Source organism: Mixophyes fleayi, chromosome 4, assembly GCF_038048845.1.
Source record: "Mixophyes fleayi isolate aMixFle1 chromosome 4, aMixFle1.hap1, whole genome shotgun sequence".
Taxonomy (NCBI): domain Eukaryota; kingdom Metazoa; phylum Chordata; class Amphibia; order Anura; family Limnodynastidae; genus Mixophyes; species Mixophyes fleayi.
Window position 1 is genome coordinate 234,338,225 of NC_134405.1, and position 26,581 is coordinate 234,364,805.

A 26,581-nucleotide genomic window follows, 5' to 3' on the forward strand; every position below is an offset into this window, starting at 1 on the left:
AAGCTTTTGTTGGTGCCAACGGTGCAACCGTATGCATGCCAAACTTTGTCTTGTAATATTTTGTGAATAAAACCTTTGTGCTTGGAACCACAGCAATCCCATCGGAGAATCTTTATTGCAAAATATACATACGGGCGAAACATCCCTTATAGATCTATACTTTTTTTTTTTTTTTTTTTAGAAATCTAAACTCTGGGCACTGGAAGTGCCTCATATTATTTATTCCTCTCTTCTTGAAAATCTAAGTGCATAAATATATCCTAATGAGAGAGCACCCTATATCGTATATATACTGAGCACCAATGTATTTATTTTAATAAAATAATTATACACAATAATTGTGAAATTATTGGCATTATATGGTGAAGAGGGTTTCCTCCTTCTGTTTTGAACAGTAATAAAGAAAGAAGAGGCATCTTAACCAGAGGAACCAAGATACATGGTTGAATGGATGGAGTTGTTGAGGGCAGTGCTTTCTATGGAAGGATTGGAGAGGATAATTTATAGCGAAGTTTAGAATTGTAAACTTTATGATTACCCAAAAGGTAAATTGACCATGAACCATCATAAACAAAAAAAACTGTTTATTAAACTAAATTGTATGTATGTATAAAGAAGTGAGTTTACTTTAAAGTGTAGTGTGGGTATTACTTGCATACAACAGTAAGTGAAACCTCATCGTTAACAGTTCCTGGAACGTTCACTTAATAACAATGGCGGCGCGTGGTTTGTTACCGGAAGTTGATCGTGTAACGAGTTATTGTATCCGGCGGTCAGCGAGTTTCACTCGTTCCTGGTGTGGTGACTGTCATCAGGCGACTGGCGCGAAGTTTGTGCCTGTGCACTGACACCATGGATAGGTGAGCCCGGTGTTTGACTGTTATTAGGGTGTCTGCGTGTGTGTAGGTGTCGTCCACGTGGACGAAGATCAGCACAGGCTGATCCTGGCCCTTTTATAGTCAGAGTACGGGAGGCAGTCACATCATGTCCCTGTCTTTCCCTCCTTTCAGTGGGACACCTACTATAGGCTAACATTTCTTGTTCACTGTTAATAGTCATGCGGATTTCAAAACACTCGACACTACACGCACGGGTTTTATACTGTCCCTGGGGTTAAGGACATCCAGGTAGAACAGGGCAGCTAGTGTATAGTTGACTTACTAAATCCTGTTTTAAAGTATTGTTTGTATTCATCTGTAAATATAAAAAGTTGTGTTTTATAGTACGTTTTAACTAACCAAATAGGGACGTTTGAAATGAGTGTACAAAAACACATTTTCCTCTTTCTCCTAATGTACATCTGTGTGCTCATACACTAACTATGATTTAGCGTAGAAAATAGTAGATACAGATGAGCAGATTCATAATTTGATACAATTAAGCAAAAGTGTAATGGCCAAAAGGGAAATAAATACTATACACTAAACCCATGATGAAAACCCAGTATATGAATTTTATTGTTGAATAAGTACATTTGATATGTTTACTGCCTTATAAAGAATCGCTATATGCTCCATGCACTGCATAGAAGTCTGTTCTTTCTGATCTGTCAAATGACACGTTATATATTCACTGGCCAAATATTAATATTTCAAGAGGATATCAGTATTGTTAATTGCGGTGTTGTAACCAGTTCCCAGTGCTTTTCTACAATACACACCTGAAAATGGATTTAATTTGTTGATATTTGTTGTTTTTTTTTGCTACATTCAGAAAAAAAATATCGTAAGGAAGTGAATGGTTACTTTTTAATACAATTTTTTTGAACATGTTTCCAACACTAATTTCCAAATGTGGCAAAATGCCTGTCGTCACATTCTGATATATTTGTTCTACAGTATTTAGAATTAGATTATATGGTTCCATATAGAGGTATTCTCTTTCTATTGCTTAAATCTAGTAAATTCATTTGACTGGGAGAGTATCATCCTATTCTTTTACAGAAGAACACCTGTGGATATGTCTTCTCCAGTCATTCGAGAAACTGAAATTTCCAGAACCGCCAGACGTCAGAGGCCGTCTAGTATCCTTTTTCTTTTTGTTTTTAGATTGCCTAAATATTTGTGCATATGTAAAATATATATTAATATAATTTGTGAAATTCTGCTGGGACAGCCTGCCACTGCATTAACTTGAATTCACTTTCATAATCAGGGCTATATAAATAGAGGATGATGATGTTAATCATCATGAAAATGTGCCACTTTCATAGCTATGTGGCATCTTTCTATAAAAAGCCTATTTGTAGATGTGTAAAATGCTCCTACACCACAGTGATATCTAGATACTCTGGTAATTAATAATCTACTCCTATGGATTGACCCAGTGTTGATCATGTCTTCTCTGCCTGCACCACCATCATATCCACTATTATTATGGGGTGGGATTTATGGTCATGTTGTTAACAGAAATAGAAATGTCAGACAGGAAGCTTCTATTGTTGAGTGGGAATATTATTAATTCTGTTTTTGAAAGTTTGAGTTGGCGAGAGGACATCCAAAGTGGCAGAAAGACAGTCAGTAACACAAGACTACACAGCTGGTGAGAGATCAGGAGAGGATAAATTTGTGTATCATGCGCATAGAGATGATACTGAAATCCAAAGGAGCTTATTATACCGCTTTCATACTGCCGTCCCGGCAATATCCCGGGTTTTTCAAGCCGGGTTTTTGCCGGGGCTCGGAGTGTCCCAGCTCAGAAACACCATTCATACTGCACCTCAGACCCGGGAATTTCCCGGGTTGACCCCATTCATACTGCACAAGTCTGTGCCCTGGCAATTTGTGGGAGTCATCACCAAAGCAGTTTTCATTGGCTGAAAAATGGTGATGTCATTGAAAAGTGACTGGTACACACTTTTTCAGTGAAATAAAAGCAATTTTCTCCAACAAACTCTGATTCTGCTTCAGCTTGATCTGCACTCCACCATCCACCATTTCTCCTAAACTCCTTCTCCAATCTTCCACGGGCTCCCACCGATGACATCATCCTCCAGAGACAGGCAGACAACCCGGGTTGCACCATTCATAGTGCAGGCAACCCGGGTCCGACCCGGGAATTACCCCTCGATAAATCCCGGGTTGAAGACCTGGGATTTTTGACTTGTACCATTCATACTGCACCAAGACCCGGGTCGTTTGAGCTCGCCCCGGCAAAAACCCGGGATTTTGGTGCAGTATGAATGGGGTATTCGTTTTCCAAGTTTTAGCTGTGATAAGATCATTGACAACCTTGGTCAGCGCAATCTCTGTGGAGTGTTGAGAGCCTGACTGAAGAGGATCCAATAGGTTGTTTGCAGAAAGGAAACATGTGAGGCGAGTGTAGGCAATTCTCTCGAAGTTTGGAGGGGCATGAGAGCTGAGATGGGGGCGGTAATTTGAGAGAGAGTTTGGGTCAGAATTTGTTTTTGTCAAAATAAGAGTAATCACTGCGTGCTTGAATAATGATGAAAATATACCAGTAGAGAGATTACAGATTTTAGTTACAGGTGGACTGAGCACACGAGTCAAGGACCTACCAATTTGTTAGGGTATGGGATCAAGAGGAGTAGGAAGATAAGAATAGAGTAGAAACTTCCTCTTCATTTGTGGGATCAAATGAAGAGAGGCTGTCGTAGGATGCTGGGAAGGAATTGAGCTGATTACTGGTTGAGGGAGATGATACCACTTCAAGTCTGATCTTATCAATCTTGTCCTCGAAATAGGAAGCAAGATCCTGGGCACTGAGGGTTTGGAATGGGAGGATTGAGAAGAGATTTAAATGTGTTAAAAAGGCCTTTGGGGTTAGAAGGCTGAGCATAGACGAGAGTTTGTAAGTATGCTTGTTTCGCAGTGTCCAGAGCACTTCGATAGGAGTGGTAGATAGCAGTATATGCGTTGAAATCATTAGAGGTACAAGATTTACGCCAGTGACGTTCAGTGTTACGAGAGAGTTTTTGTAGATTTTGTGTTACTTTAGTGTGCCATGGTTGACAACGAAGTCTACGCGTAGTATGAAGAGTCACTGGAGCCACTTAATCAAGGGCAGTTGCTAGGGTATGGTGAAAATGAGGAACTTGTATCTCAGAGGAGGAGGAAAATGTAGAAATTGAGGAGAGAAGGTGTTGGAGAGAGGTGGAAAACGGTTGAAAATCAATAGAGTTAAAATTCCTGCGGATATGAGGAGGCTTGGAAGAGCTCTTACAATTCTACAACTGAATTGTCCACATGTGATCTTTTGGTACATGGTTTTAATAGCATTGTCTGCTCATGTGAGCATATGTTATAAATAAAATATACAGTTGTATGATAAAGTTTGGACACCCTTGGTCAAATTGCATCTTTCACTCAAACTCTAAGTGAAAAGTAGTTAATATGACCTCTGCAGGGTTCAATCTTAAACATAATATTTCTGCAAATGTTAACATACAATTATTATTTGCTAAATGTAATAGGTTTAAGAAAATAAACCGGTGAATGTGGCAGGTGCAAACATTTGAGCACCATGGCGTTCATTATTTGGTAACATCTCCTTTGGCAAAAATCACAGATTCAGTTAAACATGCATTTTGATCAAGTATAGCTAAACTTTTGCTTACAACTGTATATTCAAGATTTTGGGCATCTCATACATTTTATCAAGTTCATGTGCATGAATATAATTAGTTTAATAGTTTAATTTGACTGCCAGAGAAGATCAGAAATCTTGGACAGGAAGTTACATTACTCAGTTACAAAGATTAGAATGTTTGGAATGTGTGACGCCACATTCAAGTATCATTGCAACAAAATAACAGTGAACAGTACCCTTTTTCATCCTTGTAACTGAAGACTGGAATAGATACTAGAATGCAGTAGCATACAAGGGTTGTAATAAAGTAGGGGAAAAAACACCTTTAGATATTGGCTGACACAGATTGTAAATTTTTTTTTTTTTATTATTATTATTATATTGACCCTGGGGTACTTTGTACTGTTGATGATTTAATAAGGTATGATCGTGGTTCAGAGTCCTCTACTTCCCCTCACACTCTGTTGGCGTGTATCCCTCTGTCATTGATTTTGTTTTACTTTTCTGATGATTGACTGTCATGAGATAGTAAGCGGAGTAGGAAAGAATGATTCAATAAACACATTTAACAAGCACTTCTAGCCACAATACTACCTACATTCTTGTGACATTAATTATCAGCAATCTATTTTAATGGAACATTTTTTGTAACAATTTTATTGAAGATGTGTAGAAAATAAAATAGTGTCTAGCTATATTATAATACCTGAACCCTTAGGCCATATTGTATGTAGGTTATTGACCTTATTGTCCTCCTGCATTGGTATTGACTATCCTCTAGGACCTAGAAGCACATTAGATTTAGGCATTGGCCACAATGTAAATAGCGTCTGGTGTTCGTTAAGTGGAGATATGGTGTTGGCAATCTCTGTTCTTGTAAAGAAAAAAATACCCTGTAATAGTGCATTTATTTTGAAGGGGGAAAATAGTCCCTAAGGTTCTTTTTTGCAGCAAGTAAATAGACATGTTTGCTTGAATTACACCTGCAAACATAATACAATTATTTGGCTCTATCCAAACTCTTCTTAATATCCTAACTATCTGTAAAAATAAGTAGTAAGGTCATTTTTTTTTTAAACTCTGTATTGTTCCATGCTGTTTCCTCTTGTAACAAACAGCAAATAAAACAGACGATTATAGGGCAACAAGATGTCTCCTCTTATTTAAAATTTTTATACTAGAGAGCGTGGGGGTAAGAGAGAGATCACGGATGGGGGGTGGGGGGGCATGTATATCGCCATTCCAATTGCGAAGGAAATCATAAGCAACCTATCCAGAGATTAATGACCTATGAGATTAAAAAAGACAAATGGCAACATATACGGGTCTCTTACCCATGGTGCACGACACCCAGCATTGAGGATGAAATGACCCCGTATCACCGCCTTATGGGCTTCTCAGACGGTCGTGGGGGGCATGTCTGGAAGCAAGGCCATTTAGGAGTAAATATTTGTCTGAGTCCTCAATTCAAGGGTGAGTTGCGGGTTATGCAGGATAGAGTCATTGATGCGCCACATAGCGGGGCGGGGGCGGGAGACTATATCAGTGAGGTCAGCAGCTACGGGGGAGTGGTCAGAACAAACCATCGGGTGGATGTGGGCTGCCTGGAACTTCGGAGACAGATCGTAGCTGAGGAAACCATGTCTATTCGCGAATAAGATCCAAGGACCGGATAATAGAATGTATTCTCTCCGGAGGAGGGTTCTCTAATTCTCCAGGAGTCAAAGAGAAGATGGTGAAGAGGGGGACGCCAAGGCTTTGGATTTACAGGACTCCGAGCTGTCGGCGGGGGAAGCCACAGTAAAAGATCTATCAACAGTGTCATCTATTACAGCATTAAAGACCCCGCCCATAATCCCTTCTCTCTGGCGAACCTGAGAGAGCAGGGAGTCTTGGGAGGCAAAAAATGATCGTTGGTTTTGGTTCGGGGCATATAAATTAACTGATTACACGGGGTATTGTTGAGTTTTCTCACTAGGATCAGGAAGCGACCATCCAGGTCAGAGTTGGGAGGTCAACATCTCAAATGTTACATAAGAAGCAAAAATGGTTGCTATGCCCCATTTTTTCTGTCTAGAATTGCAAACATGGAAATTGGAGGGATACAATCTAGACTTCAGTTCTGGGTGGGAGTGGCGAGTAAAGTGTGTTTCCTGAAGAAAAACTACATTGGCCCTGTGTTGTTTAAGTGTGAGATAGTGTCGTGCGTTTTTGTGGGCTGTTCAAACCTTTGATGTTCAGGAAGAAAATATGAAATGTAATCGCTAGGAGAAAGATGGGCCGCCTCAGATCCTCCAGCGATTGTTACACGTGCTGGAAGAGAACAAACCGGGTATACAGTATTAGCATTGTAGTAATAAATACAAATAGACTCAAAAAGTGCCTGAGGATAGGAAAAAAGGGAAGGACAAGGAAAAAAGGGGGGTAGGGAAGTGGACAGGACCAGTACGTGGGGGCACATCTGATCCGTGATGCCAGCCAGGAAAAGTAAGGGGATGTGCCAATGGCAGGGAAAGGCCGGGCAAGGGTAGTATCCCCATTATGGGAGTGTGGTCAGGGATACAAATAAAGATTCTGTGGTCCCAACTGCAAAAGGAGGACGACCACACTACCCCCACGCCTGGGTCAGAGAAGCTACAAAGAGGACTAGGTGAAGGTGAATTTCGTGAGGGGTGTAGAATAACTACTATTTTGACCTGTAAGTTCGATCAAACAGCAAGCAATAGGGTAGTAGTGAAACCAATTTCTAACACAGTAAAAAAGTAACAGCAAAAACACAGAGAATCGGTGAAAAACAAGTAAAACCAAACAACCTGATTTTAAGGTACATCACTCCTTCAGATCTACAAGTGAAGGACCGAAAACCAGCGGCCCTTCGTGTAGAGAGAAGGGATAAAGAACAAGATGATTCCTAATGAGAAAAACACAATAAGTACATATCAAGGCAGTGGAACAGAGGGCGGAAGCTTGGTGGCTCTTGTCACCATCGTCCACTCGGTAGTCGGGAGCTTCCTTGGTGGAGAGGGTGAGACCAAGGGGCCAGGGCTTGGTGCTTGGGCCAGGAAGTGAACGAGGACGGACGGGTCAGGAAGTCCCAAAGTCTCAAGGAGACGGACAGCATCCGCCATTGTCCGAGCTGAGTGGAGCTTGTTATGGTGCCAGAGAAGAAGACAAAACGGGAATCCCCAGTGGTATCGGATGTTGGTCTCTCTTAAGATCGTTGTCACTGGTTTTAACTCGCGCCTCTTGAGGAGGGTGATCGGGGTGATGTCCTGGTAGATTTGCAGGGAAGCATTACCGAATAAGATAGCGTCAGATTTACGAGATTCTCGTAGAATCGCTTCCTTAGTAGTGTAGTGATGACATCCTGGGGCTGGGAAAGTTCCTGAGACCTATGGCGTGGGGCTCTATGTGCTCTGTCCAGGAGAAGATGGTCTTCTGGGGTAGTAGGAGCTATATGCGTAAAAAGTCTTTTCAAGTATTGGCCAAGGAGAGATTGATCTACTTCCTCGGGGATGCCTATGATGCGCAAATTATTTTGTCAATCCCTGTTCTCTTGATCATCGGAGCAAGCGCCAGCGGGGCGACCTGACAGCAACCACAACACCAGCCGGGAGCCCACAGCCTCCCACAACGGGGAAAGGTAGGTCAGATCGGGGAAAGGGATGCAGACCCCCAGAAAAATTAACCGGCCAAATAACCGACCTGGCAAAGAGAGTCCCACGAGATGCAGCCAGCTAGCACGGCGCCTATACCACGCCCCTGTAAGGTGATTTTTAATACACATTAGTGCCACTCAATTGATGTAAAAAATGTGGCAATATGTATTTATATCTGACTTATAAAATGTTTTAAATTCCTTTTCCTTAATCCATTATCACAGCTGATGAGAGCTGGAGTGGGACAAATCCAATGAAAGGCCACAGTGCTCCTAGGACTCCTGGATCTCTTCTCCGACAGCATAGTAAGACTGGTCAGCTTGTGTTTTCAATGGGGACACGGGGCTGAAAAGAATTATACATGAAGTACAAAATATCTACTGACGCGCCTACTGTGACCTAAACCAAGTATTATATCTGTAATGAAGTAACCGCTGCATGTGTAACCTTTTGTTAATATCTGTGCTAAATTTGAAATACCCGTTGGCCAGTATTTTAGCTAAACTTATTAGCAGCACTTGAGAGAATAATAATCACGCACTTTTCTTCAGGTCAAGATCCATCAATTCACAAGGTGGTATAAGGGACCGTTAAGTCTTAGGTTAATGTTAAATAAAGTGTGTTGGGATTAATATACCTAGACCGTGTGTAGGCAAGTGAAAAAATAACTATGATACATATATTGTTGGCACCAGTTACTACCATTACATTTTTGTTTGTCTTAAAGAAAAGATAAAAATGTTCATGTACTTCTGTTGCATTTCTCCTGCAGCATCTCTAGAGGCAGGGTTTTTATGTAGGATCTCTTCTTCTCAAAGCAACTATTATTGGTAGTATATTTCCAGAGCCTTAGCTAGAATGTGGTCTTTTGCCCCTATCTTTGAGACATCCTGAGCTCACACACACACACACACACACACACACACACACACACACACACACACTTTCCCAGTTTCTCCTGGCTGCTGTTCAGAGTCGGGTGTCGGTGAGCTCTGACATTCTACAACAACTTATAGCATCAGTAAAGTCTTGTAATTATGGCTCCTTTCAAGTTTGTGGATCCTCCAAAAGCACAAGTTTCCTGTTGGATGCTCAGGCTGCAGGTGAAGAAGCTTATGTGGCGTTGGGCTTGTGGGATTACATGACTCGCAGCTAATGGGATCTAAGAACAGCTTGAGAAACATGGCAGAGTAGATTCCTCTTTTCGAGACAATGCTATTCAGTTTATATCATCACCTCCACCTATTTAGCTTAAGCAAAGGACTTACATTGGCAAGCAGAACTAAGACTCCTGTTCTCCTCTGACCACCTGCATCCTAGTGAGTTCATGCTGGAAGCAACAGCCTTGAATCCGGCTACCTTAGTTGTTCATGGTTCAGGCTAAGCTGTCCCTGGCACAACCATTTTCCCACATTTGCAACAAGGTTCTTCACCTAATCCAAGCAGAAACCTCATGTACCATCTCTAACTCAGTCCATTGCCTCTTTCTCATTACCTGTTTAGCCACAGAACTTGCGGGTTAGACCCAACACGGGGATACTCGTTTCAGTTACCAGCCTGGGCCAGGTCCATCTCCTTGGACTAGTTGGATCTACTGCTATGTACTATGTCTGGCAGGAAAACTCAGATGTGTGGTTAAAGGGACTTTACTACAACTTGTTAATCTCTAACCTTTTTCTGGTGCCTATGTGGGACAGATGATTTTGGTTTGGTTCTAGAATTTCAATCGAAGCAAATCGAGATGGAATTGCTCATGTCGGTGAACTGATGGGGGCAAGGATTTTCCGGTGTCTCTGGATATCAACGATGCATACCTCTACTGATCTGTTCAGGAGGTTCATCGGTGTCATCAATTCTGTGATTTGCATTCTAGGGAGCACACGATCAGTATAGTTGCTCTTCTTTGGCCATTATAGGACAAAAGCCAAGTGAAGGATCAATCTTGGGAGCTGGCAATGCAAATCTTCCACTCCCTTTCCAGCTTTTAAAGTGTAGTAGTCTAATAATCGGGAAAGTCTTTCCTTGTACCATCAACATCCATGATGTTCCTGAGCAATCATTTTGACATTTTTCTCCCTAGGGTAAAAGTTTTTTTCTGAACGTTAAAGTTGGGGTTATTTTCATGAACCACCATGTTCTGCAGGCCTCACTGAAGTCTTCATTTGATCCTCTTGCCTCAGTCTCTTTGACCTTGCGTTGTTTCCGCAGTATATTTCTCAGTTGGTGACTCTCTCCTTGATCCCTGTTGGTTGTGTTTCATAAGGATAATGAAGTTCTTAGCACAGTACTTTCATTTTAACTCAAAGTTGTCCATGGAGCTGGTATAACAGGGAAAACATCAAAAAAAGGTGCTTCACTCTCCAGATATTTGAAGGACATACTGAGGTCTCAGCTCAATCTATTCAGGAAAATTGTCCCTTCTATGCAGCGTGACAAGGGTCTTAGCCAGCTCTCCTTTTTAAAACAAAGCTCCCCTTGTGACAATTGTTCTTCTCCCAGCCCTGGCTGGATTAGTGTCACTTTATGCACCAAAAATTTTCACTACTGCCCTTTGTGGTTATGTAATAGAAATATTCTCATTGAATACACAGGAATGACTAGTAATCTAACTTTTTGTAAGCAAAATATAGTACAGTGAGTGGCATAACAATGGTGCATACCACAGCACTGAAATATTTTAAACCTCAAATATATTTACTGTATACTTAGTTGACCATTTTCTATTCGCTTAGCATTTGTGTGTATGGGTATATGTATGTGTGTTTGTCACTCATACTTTTAATGTGGTGCTATTATTTATTGTCCACACTCCCCCCCCCCCCCCCCCCCCCCCCCGCCTTCCCATTCCAGTGACTCCACAACCCTGGAATACAGCAAGACCACCGGACTTGTCTGCCATTATTGGGTCAGCAGGAAGGTCGCCTCACTTAATGCAGACTCCTGGGCGCTTCCGGGACATTTCCATGGTATGTGCCACTTCTCTGTCCTCAAAAATGTACCTGGTTTGGTGTTATTGTTCTCATTTCTTATGTTTTGTATATGATATTAGGAGAGAATCAAAGATGTACTTTTGCCCCATATGTCCTTTTGTCTTATGGCCAAAATGGATCCTCACAACCGTGTCAGTGCTAACAATAAGAGAGGCAGGTATTGGTGACTGCCGAGTCTCTTTCAGAGCATTCCCTTATGGGTAATGGGTATTAGCCGGTGCAGTAGAATGGTGAAAGAAAAACTGTACAGCAGATACCTGTAAAAACTAATTTTTAATCATTTAAACCAAGTAAATGAGAGATAGATAAGTCTCATAAATCCGGTTTGATATAAATAAATAAATCCTTCTCTTGCCCAATGTCTGTCTCCTGGTGCCATTGGACTGCCTTAGGCCTATTCAAAATCCAACATAGCTGGTAGGTGATCCAGGCTGTAAATATAAGTAGTTAATTTTATTTTAGATTTTACCATATGCATGTAATTAGTTGTCTTGTGGTACTAAATATTCGTCCGGAACAGTTAGAGATGGCTTAGCTTAATCCTTTCAGTGCCATCAATATAGGATTTATGTGGATCCTTAATTAGGTTGGCTATGCTGGTATAAACAGAGTTTACTCTTTGCACTGGCACATGGTGTATTTAACTCTGTCTTATACACCTGTAAATGGCTCATGCTGCATCATAGACCATTGAGATCGCTACTGTCTCCTAAGTTTAAAAGAGTCAAGTAAATATTCTACTTAATATAATATGCTGTAGTTTTTACAGCTCTTTTTAGATTACTAAAGGAATATCTGCGTCTAGTTAATATGCCCCTAAGAATTCAACCAAACTGGGCGTTTGAAAAAGTGATTGCTATAGGCAACCTCTCCAGTCAGATTCTAGCTGTTAATTTGTAGAATGTGCTAATTAAATGATAACTAAAATTTGGTTGCTATTGGTACCATCTCCACTTTTTCTAACCCGCAGTTTAGTAAATATACTCCTTTGTCTCATTCATGAATTGCCTTTGAAAAGCATTGTGTATTAGACTTTACAGTTCAAACCTAATGGGGATCAGCCTGTCATTGACCTGAGTTATATGCTTGGTGTACCTTACATTGCTCAGTCGATAGGTCTGTAAATACTGTTATGGTACTTGGCTGTACATTTTAGGGGACACTGTACCAGGACCTTACTTATTAAATATGTTTATAGTAATAGTGCACATTTCTTTTCCTGGGCAAGCAAAGGCATTCCTATGTTTAGGAGATGCTTGCTTCCTCTATGATCTTTTGCTGCCGTTTAATACTATCCTTTTTGGGTCTCCAAGGTCTTCCTAGTCAAAACCAGCTTCTGTTTGTCTTCATGGACAGACAACAAAAGAGAATAAATAACAAACTTCTGCAAACCTGTCCTGTTACTAGAGAAAATATTCTAGACCACCCAAATCTGAAATTGCATGTTTTGTACATAGTAATGCAAAGAGAAAATGAGCAAAGGTTCTATACCATATTTTCTGGCAGTGTGCTATTGAATTCCAGCCTTAGTTTAGGCAAGTCAAGTTAGCATCTTTCACCTTAACAATAGAGACGTATAGGGGAACATTGGAAGACCTTTCTTTAAAACTGTCAAATTCTAAAACATGTTTAAAGAGAAATTTTCTGTTTTAGAATCGCAAAATAATTAGGTATATCATGTTGCATGGTGCGTAAATCTTTTTGGTACCTTTCACTATTGCTGTTTTTCAGAATTGTTGTCTGCACTCATTGTGTTCACATTCTGAGGGCTCCTGTAAATGTTGAGAATGCAGATTATCGGTTGTCTGAGTAATATTCTTATAAACCGTTACTTTGAGAAAAGTGTTGGCTTTCTGTTAAACTTGAAAGTTGCAGCAATTGCCCCTTTTTAGAATGTAAAATCTTCTGTGTGTGTGTTAATTTTTTTTTTTCTAACATATTTACTTTGGTTGCAGCTGTCCAATATGGATGATAGTGCATATACAGCCTCCTTTTCCCCTCAGCGGACAGGAGCTTTTGCCACTTTTGATTCACCTAGTTTCACTGAAGATATCACACTTAGTGCAGTCATGATGCGCGAGGAAGATCCGGGAGAAACTGGTAAGGGGTAGCTAAATATCTCTAATGTTCGCCAAATCCAACACACTTAGTCATTACCTCTATTTTATCCTCAGCTGCAATGAGTCTTTATCAGGAGTTCCAGAGTTCATTCCTGAAGTTTTCTTCCAGTGAAGTGTTTGAGCTTATAGGAGACTATGAAACTATGTGTCATGAACAGGTAAATATTTGTGTTGACACACCTTTGTGGGACACATTGTGGGAGAGAGGGGATGAAATTGTGGGGGTGTTTGAATAATTGTCTGTCCCTGTCCCATTCCCCCCCCCCCCTCTCTGTTTTGGCTGGTTACATGTTGGATATTGAAAACTACTAGGGTGTTAAAGTGAAAACTACATTTGTTTAAGTATCTGTTATGCACCCCATTATTTTCTTTTCCAAAATGGAGCCATAAAACATCATCCGGTACAGGTGCTTGTTTTTGGAGGCCCATGATTGGATTATCAACAGGCTCAAGTTGTTTCTGGTGCCATTGTTCCTGATTTGTTTTTTCAATACAGTATGCCTGTGGATAATATTTCTTGTCAAGCTGAGTGTTGTGGGAACCATAATCTACACCTTGGAGACAATTTCACGTGTCTCTTCTAGACTGCACTCTTGGAACATCTCTCAGTCAATTTGTGAGTCCCATTCAACTATCCCACAGGGTGGTTTCCTCCCTGGTATGGTAGTTGAGCCAGTCGCAAGCTTTGTAGTGGAGTCTTTTCTCAGTCATCCTCTGACAGGTTTTCAGGACAAAGGCTAACCTTTGAGGATGGGTACTGGTTCACATTCATGACTGTACCCAGGGAAAGTGGTATCCTTGGGAGTCCATTCTTCCGAACAATGTATTGAAACTCAAGGACACTTACCTTGTGCTTACCACCTGGATTTTGCTTGTTTAGTATCTTAGTACAGACAGATAATGCTACTGCATTGGCTTAACAGATCTATAATTTGCAGCTCCCAGTCTATAAAGGAAACTGCTTTCATACTGTGGTAGGTGGAGAGACATTTGGTCCAGTCATATACATCCCAGGGGTGGGCAACTGGGAGGCATATTTCTTGAGCTATCAAAGTGTAGACCCCATTGTGATCTCTTCACTACAAACTTTTTTTGTAATCTCATGGATTGCCAGAATTAGACCTGTTGGCATTGCTTTTAATTCATGTTTCCTCTTAATCCTCTATGGCAGTGTTTAAGAATGGATTTGTCTATACAAGCCTTGGGTAAAGACTGGAAATAGACATGTCTCCAATTAGTACATTGTGTCTTTTTTTTGCCTTTCACTGAGTATAAGGGTCCGCAAGAATACTGCTGCTCCCTGGAAAGTGCTGCTGGCCACGACTGAATTCTCCAGATGGGAAGCACACATGATACATGTTGTTCACCCACAAACAGCCAAAGAGCACCCATCCTAAATAAGCCCCTAAGTTAGTAATATTTTCCCTCGCAGTACTCTTTTAGAGCCTGTGGAAGAGAATAAAATTTGAATGAATCATGGAATAAAAGATTTTCTGATGCGATTGCTGTGGTTCCAAAGCACAAGTTTTATTCGCAATATAGATTACATGGCAAAGTATCGCATGTATACGCCTGCATGGTCAGCACAGACATCAAGCTTTTATAAGAACGCTCTGGTTTCCAACACCAGTGGTGAACAATTTATACAGTTTACAGTAATAAAGTAAGGTCCACATCTATAGGCCGATGGGTCTCGACCTCTCAAGAACTCGACTCTCCATTGGCTGATTTCTCTGGTTATTGCCCCCTGAGGTGGGGGTCATTTTCCTCGTGTGGCCTGATGTACATCCTCAGGCTCCTGCCCCTTGACCTGTATAAACTGGTTTCTTTATGGCATATATAGAATTACAGTTTGTATGAAAACTAAACTTGGTTACACCTAGCAATGTGCGAGCGCTACATAAATACAACCAGCAACATTCTTATGCGATTGTAAATTGAATGAGGTCAAACTCCTATATGATTAGCATGTTGAAAACATTAAATACCTTCTTTATCTCTGTATTTCTCTTTCATCCAGTCTGGGGGACACTGCTTACCATGGATTGTGGAGGGGAGCACGGGAGTTGGCACCTAGCTAGTTAATCTTTAGCACTGCTGACAGACCCCTCCCCTCTACAATCCCCCCGCCTCTTCCTCCTCAGTTTTTTTAGGTGCCCATGGAGTTGGGCAGTGTTTTAGCTTCTTTACTTTAATTTTATTTTATTTCATTTATTTTAACTTTTATATAGGTGGCAGACCTGGGAGTGTGTTCTATTATAGAGAACACACTCACAGCAGAGCAGCACAGGCACTACCCTGTCAGATGAGAGCCAGAGGCTCTCACTGACAGGGAGAGAAGAATGGGGTGCCTGAATAGTGAGTGACAAGCAGTCTCCAGACCGCTGTCGCTCCTGGAGCCTCCCCGATAACCGGTGCTGCCACTGCAGGCATAGAGCACCGGTTATCGGAGATTACAAATGCTGGCGGCCATCTTGGATCCGCGGAGGAGAAGGGGGCCATGCCAAAATCCCCCCTCATACATAGGAGGGGGCATCGGGGTGCTAACCGCTGTGGAGACCTCAACTCTTGAGGTCTCCACTACTCTGCCACATACCATTTTTATTTTTTATCAAAGAAATGGAGCAAGCTGCAGAGCCAGCATTATCAGAGGGGGGGGAGCTAAGACATAGAGCTCCCCCGCCTTCCAGAGAGAAGTGGTTTAGCCCGGCCTTCTGGCGCCAAGGAGAAGCCCGGGAAAGGACACAGATCAGAGGGAGCAGGCACCAGGACACTGCTGTTGGACTTCTCCCCTGTTTGGCCTATGGGCTAAGTATCTGACTTATTTAAACACATATTACTGTATTGCTGTGTACAAAGTGGGCTAGTAGGGGTTATATTGTAGTTCTCCTACTTGCCTAAGTCTTATATTGTGTTTAAAAAAAATTACAAGTACAACTTTTATGACAAGATTAGTTGATTACTTGTTTTTTCCCACTATGATCCCTATGGCAAAATATTTCACATGTTCAAGATGTAATGTAAAATTACTTTGTGGGCAGAAGGACCTGTTGGCACTCTGTCTGTGAAGCAGGGGTCCCCCCTGTGCAAACCCAGCACATTTCAGCCCCACTGACAGAGGAACCGGCCTGGGTGGCCTCCCTGACACAGTCGGTTTCCTCTTTAGCACAGATGGTTTTACAATCCAATCAATTGCTATCTAGTGTGGCAAACACGGTGGCTAATAATGCTAGTACACCTTTGGGCCTCCCCGCTACCTCAGGTTCTATTGGAACGTCTATACCGAGACCTTCCTCATTACTTACGGACCAGGCCCCTGTTCCCACAGAACCGCGGCATGGTCTGCAGCATTTATAAAGGGTTTGGATAAACTGAACCAGTTACTTGAATCCTCCAACATCCGGCCTGCTAAAAGAAAGCGGCCTAGATCCGAGAATACCCTTATGGTCCTTTCAGACTCTGAGGGGTTCTCAGAGGAGGAGGGGGAAATTAATTCTGATCCTGACCAGGTTCAACCTTTTGGGACAGGAAGAAAACACTAAAAGCCAATTTATTGACGATTTGATTTTAGCGGTGAGACAAGCGTTGCACCTCCCAGAACCGGAGGATCCTACTCCCAGAGACAGAAGTCTTTTTAAGAAGGCCAAAAGGAAGGCTTCCTGTTTTCCCCCTTCCGTAGAGCTTAAGGATATTGCAGAGGGAGCCTGGAAACGGCCTGATAGAAGGTTCTCTGTTCCCAGAAGGTTCTCTTCCCTGTATCCATTGCAGGAGGAAGACGTGGCTCGCTGGGAGAGTATTCCTACGGTGGATATTCCAGTAGCCCGTTTGGCCAGACACACTTTGCTACCAGTCCCAGGTTCAGCAACTCCGCAGGATGCCAATGATCGCAGAGTGGAATCCCAGCTGAAATCTATATTTGTGGCTGCGGGTTCTTCTTTTAGATCCACATTTGCTTCAGCTTGGGTTGCTAGAGCCATGGAAGCATGGGCAGACCAACTGGCAGAGGCCTTACAGGGCTCTGATTTACTTCCCCTGGCTTTGCACTTGAAAGAAGCATCGGGGTACCTTTATGAGGCGGCCCAGAACACAGCCTCTGTGTGCTCCTCTATTCAGGCTGCGTCATTTTCAGCAAGAAGAACGTTATGGCTGAAATCCTGGGAAGGAATTGCGGAATCAAAAAAGTCAGTTGAAGCCATTCCTTTTCCAGCAGCAGGTTTGTTCGGCCCGGAACTGGATACTATGATTTCCCAGGCAACAGGGGGCAAAAGGACTTCTTTGCCGGTATTTTCAAGTAGGGGCCGGACTCCTCGTGTCAGCTCCTTTCGTCAGCCCTTTAGGGGGACCTCCTTGCCTAGAGGACAGTCCTTTTAGAGGTAGACAACCAAATGCTCGAGGCTCCTCTGTCAGGGGCAGATCCTCGTTTGCAGCTAGGCGCCAGGCCTCCAAGACCCAGGAGAAGCCTGCGTCCTGACGACCACTCTACTCTGCCGGAGGTAGCGCCAGTGGGGGGTCGTCTGTCTCTGTTTCGGGAACAATGGGCAGTGTCTTCCCAAGACCCATGGATTCGGGGCATTATATCAAGGGGGTACATGATAGACCTGCTGGGTCCTGTACCACATTGTTTCTTTGTAACCCCTCTACCCCGAGATCCAACAAGAAGACAGGCAATACAGGCTTGTGTCGCCTCTCTTCTTTCGCAAAGAGTCATCTGCAGGGTCCCAGACAACCAGAAGGGACAGGGGTTTTATTCAAATCTGTTTCTGGTCAAGAAGCCGGACGGGTCCTTTCGTGCCATTTTAAACCTAAAGAGCCTCAATGTGCACTTACGAGTGGACAGATTTCGGGTGGAATCCCTGAGGTCGGTAATAAACGGCTTAGTGGAGAATCAGTTTATAGCCTCCATAGACATAAAGGACGCATACCTCCACGTTCCCATTTGGAGCGACCATCAGTCTCGTAAGATTCACAGTGGGGTCCTCCCACTATCAGTTTCGGGCCCTTCCCTTCGGCCTCTCCACAGCTCTGAGAGTCTTCACGAAGATCATGTCGGTCATGGCGGCGTGTCTTCATTTAAAGGGAGTTCAGGTCGCGCCTTATTTGGACGATCTGCTCATCAAATCCTCCTAAGAGATTTGCTTACGTCAGCACTTATCCCTCACCTTGGCAGTCCTCGAGAGCCATGGATGGCTGATAAACTTCAAGAAATCCCAGATGGTTCCGTGTCAACGCATGGTCTTCCTGGGGCTTATCATGGATACCAGTCGGCAGAAGGTGTTCCTGCCTACGGAGAAGATCAGTTCAATCCGGGCTATAACAACTCAGGTCTTGTCCTCTCCCAGTCCCTCAATTCATTTGTGCATGCGGCTGCTTGGGAAGATGGTGGCCTCCTTCGAAACGATCCCCTTCGGCCGAGCTCATTCTCGATGCTTCCAGTGGGATCTGTTACGGAAATGGTCAGGATCCCACATACACTTGGATCTCTAGAAGATTTCGCTGTCTCCGGGGGCGAGCTGTCTCCGGGGGCGAGAGAATCGCTCCAGGGTTGGCTGAATCAGGATCACCTGTCGGTGGGCAGGTCTTTCGCTTCATGGTCATGGATCATAGCCACGACAGATGCCAGCCTGAGAGGTTGGGGGGCGGTAATCCTCCTCCTCCGCTCCAGGGACTTCGGTCGGTTTAGGAATCGGCCTTATGAATAAACGTGTTTGAGTTGAAGGCAATTCTTTTGGCCCTTCGTGGGGCCCAGTCCCTCCTCCATGGCCACCCTGTCCGAGTTCGGTCCGACAATGCCATGGCTGTGGCATATGTCAACAGGCAGGGAGGAACCAGGAGTGTAGCTGCAATGGAAATTGCAGCTCAGATTTTGGGTTTGGGCAGAACAATATGTTCCAGTAATATCGGCAGTATTTATTCCAGGAATAAAGAATTGGGAGGCCGACTACCTGAGTCGAAATCAAATGATGCCGGGGGAGTGGTCACTCCATCCGGAAGTATTTCAGTCTCTAGTTCAGAGGTGAGGTCTTCCGGATATAGATCTAATGGACTCCAGACACAACAAGAAAGGTTCACAGGTTTTGCGCATGGGCAAGAGACCCCTTAGCGGTGGCAGTGGACATAATGACGATGTCATGGGAGTTCAGGTTGGGATACCTGTTTCCTCCGATTCCCATGCTTCCTCGCGTGCTCAGTTGAGTAAGGCAAGGCGGTCTGCCTGTAATTCTAATAGCTCCCTCATGGCCGCGCTGTGTGTGTGGTACGCGGACATAATCTCTATGGCGGAAGGACAAGGATTTCGTCTTGCGTCACGAGACGACCTTCTTCTTCAGGGTCCCTTCCGTTACCAGAATTTACCTCAGCTCAGTTAAACGGCATGGCTGTTGAAGGCAGCCTCTGGAGAGCTAGGGGTTTTTCCCCCAGTGTAGTGAACACTATGATGCGAGCTAGAAAGCCAGTTTCAGCTCGCATCTATCACCCGATTTGGCGAGACTATATCAGATGGTGTGAAAATAGGACATGTCACACGTCTTCCTTTCGTCTCCCTCGCTTATTGGCCTTCCTTCAGGATGGGCTGGAAGCAGGGCTCCGTTTAGGTTTCCTAAAAGTTCAGGTATCGGCACTTTCAGTCTTTTTTCACCTGAAACTAGCGGATTTGCCAGATATCAGGACTTTCCTTCAGGGAGTCTTACATATTCAGCCTCCCTATGTTCAGCCTACAGCACCATGGGATCTTAGCCTGGTACTGGATATGCTTAAAGGGCCTCCCTTTGAGCCTTTACTTGTGGCAGATTTTAGCAGATTTTAGGTGTTTGACCTGGAAGGTCGTCTTTCTTTTGGCAATTGCATCGGCACGTAGGGTGTCTGAATTGGGGGAGCTCTGTCTTGCAGGGAACCATATTTGGTTTTTCACGAGGACAGAGTGGTTTTGAGAACACTCCCATCTTTTGTTCCAAAAGTGGTGTCCTCCTTCCATTTGAACCAGACAATTGTAGTTCCGGCTTTTTCATCTTCTTCTCAGTCTGATCTGCAGTCTATGGAAAAGTTAGATGTGGTTAGGGCTCTCCGTATTTATGTCAAAAGAACATCTTAAATTAGACGAACCGATTCCCTGTTTGTCCTATATGATTCTAACAAAAGGGGCTAGCCAGCCTCTAAACAGTCCATTTCAAGATGGATTACGGCAACTATTAAGCAGGCTTACATAAGAGCTAACCTTCCTGTGCCAAAGAGACTTACGGCTCATTCCACCAGATCGGTAGGGGCGTCATGGGCAGCAAGAAATGGGGCTTCTGCTGACCAGCTTTGCAGGGCAGCCACCTGGTCTTCTGTCCACACATTTACTAAATTCTATTAATTTAATATATTTGCATCCGCGGATGCAAATTTTGCTCGTAGTGCTCTACGAGCGGGGCTTTCAGAGCGGTCGCACCCTTAAGGGGCTGCTTTAGAACGTCCCCATGGTAAGCAGTGTCCCCCAGATTGGATGAAAGAGAAAAGAGGATTTATATACTTACGTTAAATCCGTTTCTCTGATTCCGTCTGGGGGACACTGCAATCCCTCCCTTCTGCCTTTCCTAAAGATTAACTAGCTAGGTGCCAACTCCCGTGCTCTTCTCCTCAACCCATGGTAAGCAGTGTCCCCCAGACGGAATCAGAGAAACGGATTTAACGTAAGTTTATAAATCCTCTTTTATCATATCAACTAAAAGAAAACGATTAATCATTTGCTATAACTGTTCGATTGCGTATTAATTGTATTGCAAATAATATTTGTGTATAGAAATTGCAAATAACTACCTTCATCCAATTATTAACCTGTCATATGTGGCACATGCAAGACCTTCAGTTAAACTTAGTCTGTGGGGTCGCAAACAAACCTTTCTGGATTAAATCATCCAATTATTAAGAACCACCAGGGAGTTCCTCAACTGGTGGCAAGATCCAAAGACACTAAGTAGGCTTCGGAAGACCTTATTATTTTCATCCCTGTATGAAAGTCTTTGTCGCACCCTGGGATCTCAATATGTTGATGTTTGATCCCTTTGAACCATTGCAAGAGGTTCAATGTAAGTGGCTCACACTGAAGATAGTGGGTTTTTTATGAAATTTTTTTGTGGCAATTGCCTCTGCTCGCAGAGTTGGCTAACTGCAGGCTTTATGGTGCAAGGTACCCTTTTTGAATGTCTAAGTAAAAGGCTGTGGATTAGTCCTCATCACCACCTTGTCCATGAAGTAGTGTCATCCTTACATAGTAATCAAGAGATTATTCTTCCATTCCCCTTCATTATCAGTTGGCTGTGAACAGAAATGATGTTACACACATTGGAATCAGTCAGAGCAATCTTTTTTTATGTATAAATAACAGAAGATGTTAGAAACAAAGACCCTTCTATAACTGACATGACTTTGGAAAGTGTATGATCCATCCAAATGGAACATTTTGAAGTGGATCTGAAAAGTTAATACACAGGAATATATAAGAAACTGATGTAAGGTGCAAGAGATATTGAAGGCTCACTCAAGTAGAGCAGTAACCTCCTAAGGCACGTAGGGCTCAGGCTTCTCTCCCTCTCCACAAAGGTAATCCTGTTGGTTTGTCATTCTTGCTATTTAATCCTTTTTCTCTATGGCTGTAGGGATAAAAAAAACAGCCCATTTTTTACTCTGCTTTTCTTACTCTTTGTTTTCCTACTGGGCTAATGGAAAACCAGTGGGGAGAAAGGTAGCAAGAAGGGTTATAGGGGAGTCTGTTTTCTTTCAGTGCCCTGCTTTTTGGGGTATTGAACATAACCCACTCTGACAGTGTCCCCTAGAGCCTCTGATACAAAAAATCCCCTTATCTTAGATTTCTATTTTAAACATTACTATAACTCTGTGCACACACCCTTGTATCTGTATCCAAACTTGTTGTTGTTACAGTCCTAATGCATGCCACTGAGAGTTGGGATCATTCTTTAATATTCATTCTCCTATTTCAGGTCAATTTACTTAAAAAAATTGTCAACCGTGTCACTCCAGGGCAGCAGAAGTTTTCCAAAACTGCCAGTGTATTATGGCTACTTCGGCAAGAAATGGTAACGTGGAGACTCATTGCATCTCTTTACAGGTTTGTCTTTCCTTCCTTTACTTTTATACCATGACGAATGCACAAAGTACCAGAAAGCAAGAGAATATGGGCAATACCCCCAAAGTTATCACTGTGCGAACACAATAAGTGTGTTCCACTGATTGTAATATTAAAATATACATAAAATTATGTATTGTGTTTTTTTGTTTTGTTTTTTCCTTTAGTTTATATCATTCTATTTATAACTGTTTTTCAGTTTTAAATTGTTTTCAACAATAGGAAAACTATCAGCTTTCTCCCAGCACTAAGGGTTTCCATTTTTGGAGGTTTCACTAAAAAAAAAATACTTTTGAAATTTCAAGGCTGAATTTGGCCCAGAAGTATATTCAAATGGCATATTTTACATACTTTAAATGTGTGTGGGTATATTTTGTGTTTTTAGTTTCTCCATTTCTATTTTTGCCATCTTCATCCGCATCATTCTTATAGTCTTTGTACACACAACTTGCAAGCTAATTTACGGTCACTGTCCTTTTCAAAGAGCCATGTCCCTTTCGGCTCTCTTTAAGAGACAGATCTAAAGGGCAATGCCGCCTGCACACAATCTTCTTTGCGATTATGATGTGCGCTTATCCATCCTGGTGGTTGACTGGAAGTTGAATTTGTTTTGTTAACATTATGTAAGGGTTTTTTTCTGTTTCTTCTTGTCACTCAGGGTTGGTTTGTTTTATTTATTTATTTTGTATCCTAAATGAATGAATTATGTAGAAAGGAGCCTTTTTTTTTTTAAATGCTGTGCATCCAATGAATGCTGTTTAAACCTGTAAGACAGTTACTCACATTGAATTTGTGAAAATGTATTTGTAATTAAAATATTATTTCCTCCTCAGACTCTGGCAACCTTGATCAATGGGGTTAACTTCCTACTCAGCTGAGCATGGACAGTAAACTAAAAGACCTGAGGCTATATAATGGAACTCCTCCTTCATCAGTGTCTTTTACCCTGTCTTGTTCAGTTGAGTAGGCAGTCATGTAAGTTTTTAGTGTGTGTTTGTTTTTATATTTACATGGGACTTTTCCTGCATTTTCCATGTTGTTGTCCAGAAGGAACTGCGCTGCAGGCTGTTTGCTGTCCAGGAGTATGCTCCCTGGGACCAATGTGCTTCCATCGTTGTCTGGTAGACTGGGGACATTTTATTCTGGGTCCAGAAGCCTAGGTAGCATGAAAGGATGCGCTGGACCAGTCATTAGTAATGCACATAACAGGCTTCTGGGTTGTACGGTGGAGCTCAAGGCACCAAATTCATATTGCAACTCGGTTACAAAAAATTGGAGACTAGATGTCTGCATGCAAGAAGGTTTTGCTGGGATTCGTGGTGCTAGAGTAAGAGCTGCATGATATCAAAAGATATTCAAACTCTTAAGAAATTTTTTAAATAAATTGTGTGTATATATATATATATATATATATATATATATTATATTGTGACAAAGGGAGTGGTTTGTCTCAGTCCTCTAAGAGAGGAATCTACTGTTCAGTGGGCAGTTACACACATGTATAGCAGTGCATCTAGATTAAGGTATACAGGTGTAAGATGTGACAAAGTATAAAGTATGATTTAACTTGCATGCTTAGAAAATGGTTTGAAAGTGTTTTTTCCACAGCTGACAGGGTTTATCTGCAGAACACCTGTAGAGAACTCCCTTTTAAAGGCAAGTTGGGTGTGTCACCTGTCCAAGCTAAGGCTGTGGGAGTAGTCTTGAGTATAAAAACATGTATTGTGCTATTATGCATTGAGACAAATGCCAGATAGTGGATTGTGTGCAGACAGGAAAATGATGTCTAATTAGCATTAGGTTTCCTGTTGTCATCCTCAAAAAAGTGTATAATGTTTATGATGAAAGAGGTTGTTTGTGTATGCATCACCTAAGGGTGCCTGTGATATATTTATCAAGCGCTGCATTTTCTTCTCTGATAAGTGATTTGTTTGTGTATGTATGTATGTATGTATAGATAGAGATGGCTATATTGTTACAAAAAATTGATTCTGGAGCCCACACCAAAAAGCAAAGTACTGTAGAACCAAGGTATGTCCTATGTATATGTTTCTAAGAGCAGGTTAGGGTTAGTTAGTATTTTTTATTACAGGCACTTTTGTAATTAAAGAGGACTTGTATATTTTCTCCAGATATTTTCATTTAGGTGTATTTGAAATATTAAATAAAGTAATTGGAATTCAAGATTTAACAGCCAGTGCTAAATTACAGGATGCTTTCTTTGTGGAATATCGCCACACACACTCTCAAAAAAATAAAATAAAAAAAAGTGTAAGGTTATTAAGGACTTCATTGGAAAATAGTGGAAACAACCAGAAAGTAGTTGGTTAAACCCTAAAATAATTGAAAAAATATATCCTTAATCAGATAGGTGGAAAAATGGGGCTTTTTTCTGAAGGACTATGCAGTGGTAGCTAATCTCTCCACAATACCATTCAACTGGAGGATGGACGCATCTTAAAAGACTTCATCTCACTATCCATGAAGTCTATTAAGAGAGTACATATTTCTGCAGGTAGTGCAAATATGTATGGGGTAGCAGTGGCCCATCTTTCCAAGATTTTAATAGAAGCTTTGTATAAAGATTCCAGGACAAGATTAACTGAGAATTAAGAAGTGTGAAAACCATGATATTGTTTTAAAAAATAAATTGGTAAAATTTCCTTTTGAATGTGTTTTATTGTTATCGGCCTGATATTCATAGTCCAAGATGCAGAGCAGGAAGATGACTTAGGGGGGACTCCACTCCTAGAGTTGTTGGTAGGAGGCAGAATATTAAAATACATACGAATTGGTTACGATCTACCCAGGATCAGCAGGTAGCCACAAGTTAGAAGACAGGATTCAAAGGGATTCCACGAATACATTTTTTAATGAAATCCAGGACTCTGGCCTCTACAGTGAAAAAACAAGCATTAAGCAATATTTTAAAAACCCTTCTGGGAAAATAAGTAATTTGACTTGTCATTAAGAGCGAAACAGGAGCGGTTAGGAGACTTCTGGGCAGGTTTGGATTTAAGAAGGCTGAACAAATTCATCCAAATAAAACAACCTACTAGAATTCATTGTTTCCCTCCAAAAATGTAGGACACTTTCTAACATCCATAGATGTAGGATCAGCGGTTTCTCAGATTTTGTGTTCTAGGTTGCCTCTTTCAATTCATGTACCTTCCATTCTGGTATTCAACATCCCCCAACAACATTCACCAAGTTATTGATGGTATTAAATGGTGACACTAAGAAAGCAGGGGATCATGGTTTGTACCCAACTGGATGATACTCTTAGTCGTGATTCGCAAGAAACATCTGCAAAATAACACCGTAATCAATTTCCTATCAAGTAATCAATGGATTATTAACAGTAAGAAAAGTTATTTCATACCATTACAGCAATTACAGTTCACAGGGCTATATATAGACACAGCAGAGGACAGAGTGACTATTTCAAAGGAGAAAATTGACAAAATAGAGCGAATGGTTTGTTCCATAACAAGATCCTTCATTTAGAGATTCTCAGTCTAGGTATGTTTACATTCACATAAGGAATTAGGCAAGGAGACACATGAGAATCCTACAACTAGAATTAATTAAATGATCGGTAACAGACAAGAGTGTCTGGGTCAAGAAATCAGGATGACCGAGACAATCAAAGAATCCCTTTGTGGAAGGAACCCATAAGGAGGATCCAATAAACATACATCTCAGAACCAGAATGGGTTATTCTGACAACAGTTTCCAGAGCAAAGGGCTTGGAAGCACATGAGAACTCTGACATTACAGGGTACCTGGAGTCAACATGAAAGGCAGATACAAATGTCTTAGAAATGCGAGCAGTCTGTAAAACAATTATACATTTTCAACTTGTCTTATACTATATGAACACTCCAAGGTATTCTCGGACAATCAACCAGTAGTGGCATTCATAAACAAACAGAAAGGTACCATAAGAGCTAATGCCAATCATGGCTTGGGCAGAAAACAGAAGTTCTCTATCAGCCATTCATGTTGCCAGCCAGAGCAACATAGTGGTAGTCTAACTCATCCGCTGTCAGAATCACCCAGGAGAATGAAGAGGTATTTCAACTTCCAGGTTTAGCCCATCACGGGAACAGTTCAGAATACCAAACGGAGTCCGCCACACAG

General features: G+C 42.0%; 1 protein-coding gene across 1 annotated transcript in view; it reads left to right on the top strand.

Annotated features, from left to right (window-relative positions):
* The first annotated feature begins 754 nt into the window (after window positions 1-754).
* The window catches only part of NUP107 (nucleoporin 107), a 65,221-nt gene continuing 39,394 nt past the window's right edge, over window positions 755-26,581 (top strand). The window contains exons 1-7 of the mRNA XM_075209498.1: window positions 755-860; window positions 1,944-2,023; window positions 8,432-8,512; window positions 11,058-11,173; window positions 13,153-13,297; window positions 13,372-13,475; window positions 22,293-22,420. Coding sequence (XP_075065599.1) covers window positions 853-860; window positions 1,944-2,023; window positions 8,432-8,512; window positions 11,058-11,173; window positions 13,153-13,297; window positions 13,372-13,475; window positions 22,293-22,420 — 662 coding nt within the window. The 5' untranslated portion in view covers window positions 755-852. The remainder of the gene's footprint in view (window positions 861-1,943; window positions 2,024-8,431; window positions 8,513-11,057; window positions 11,174-13,152; window positions 13,298-13,371; window positions 13,476-22,292; window positions 22,421-26,581) is intronic.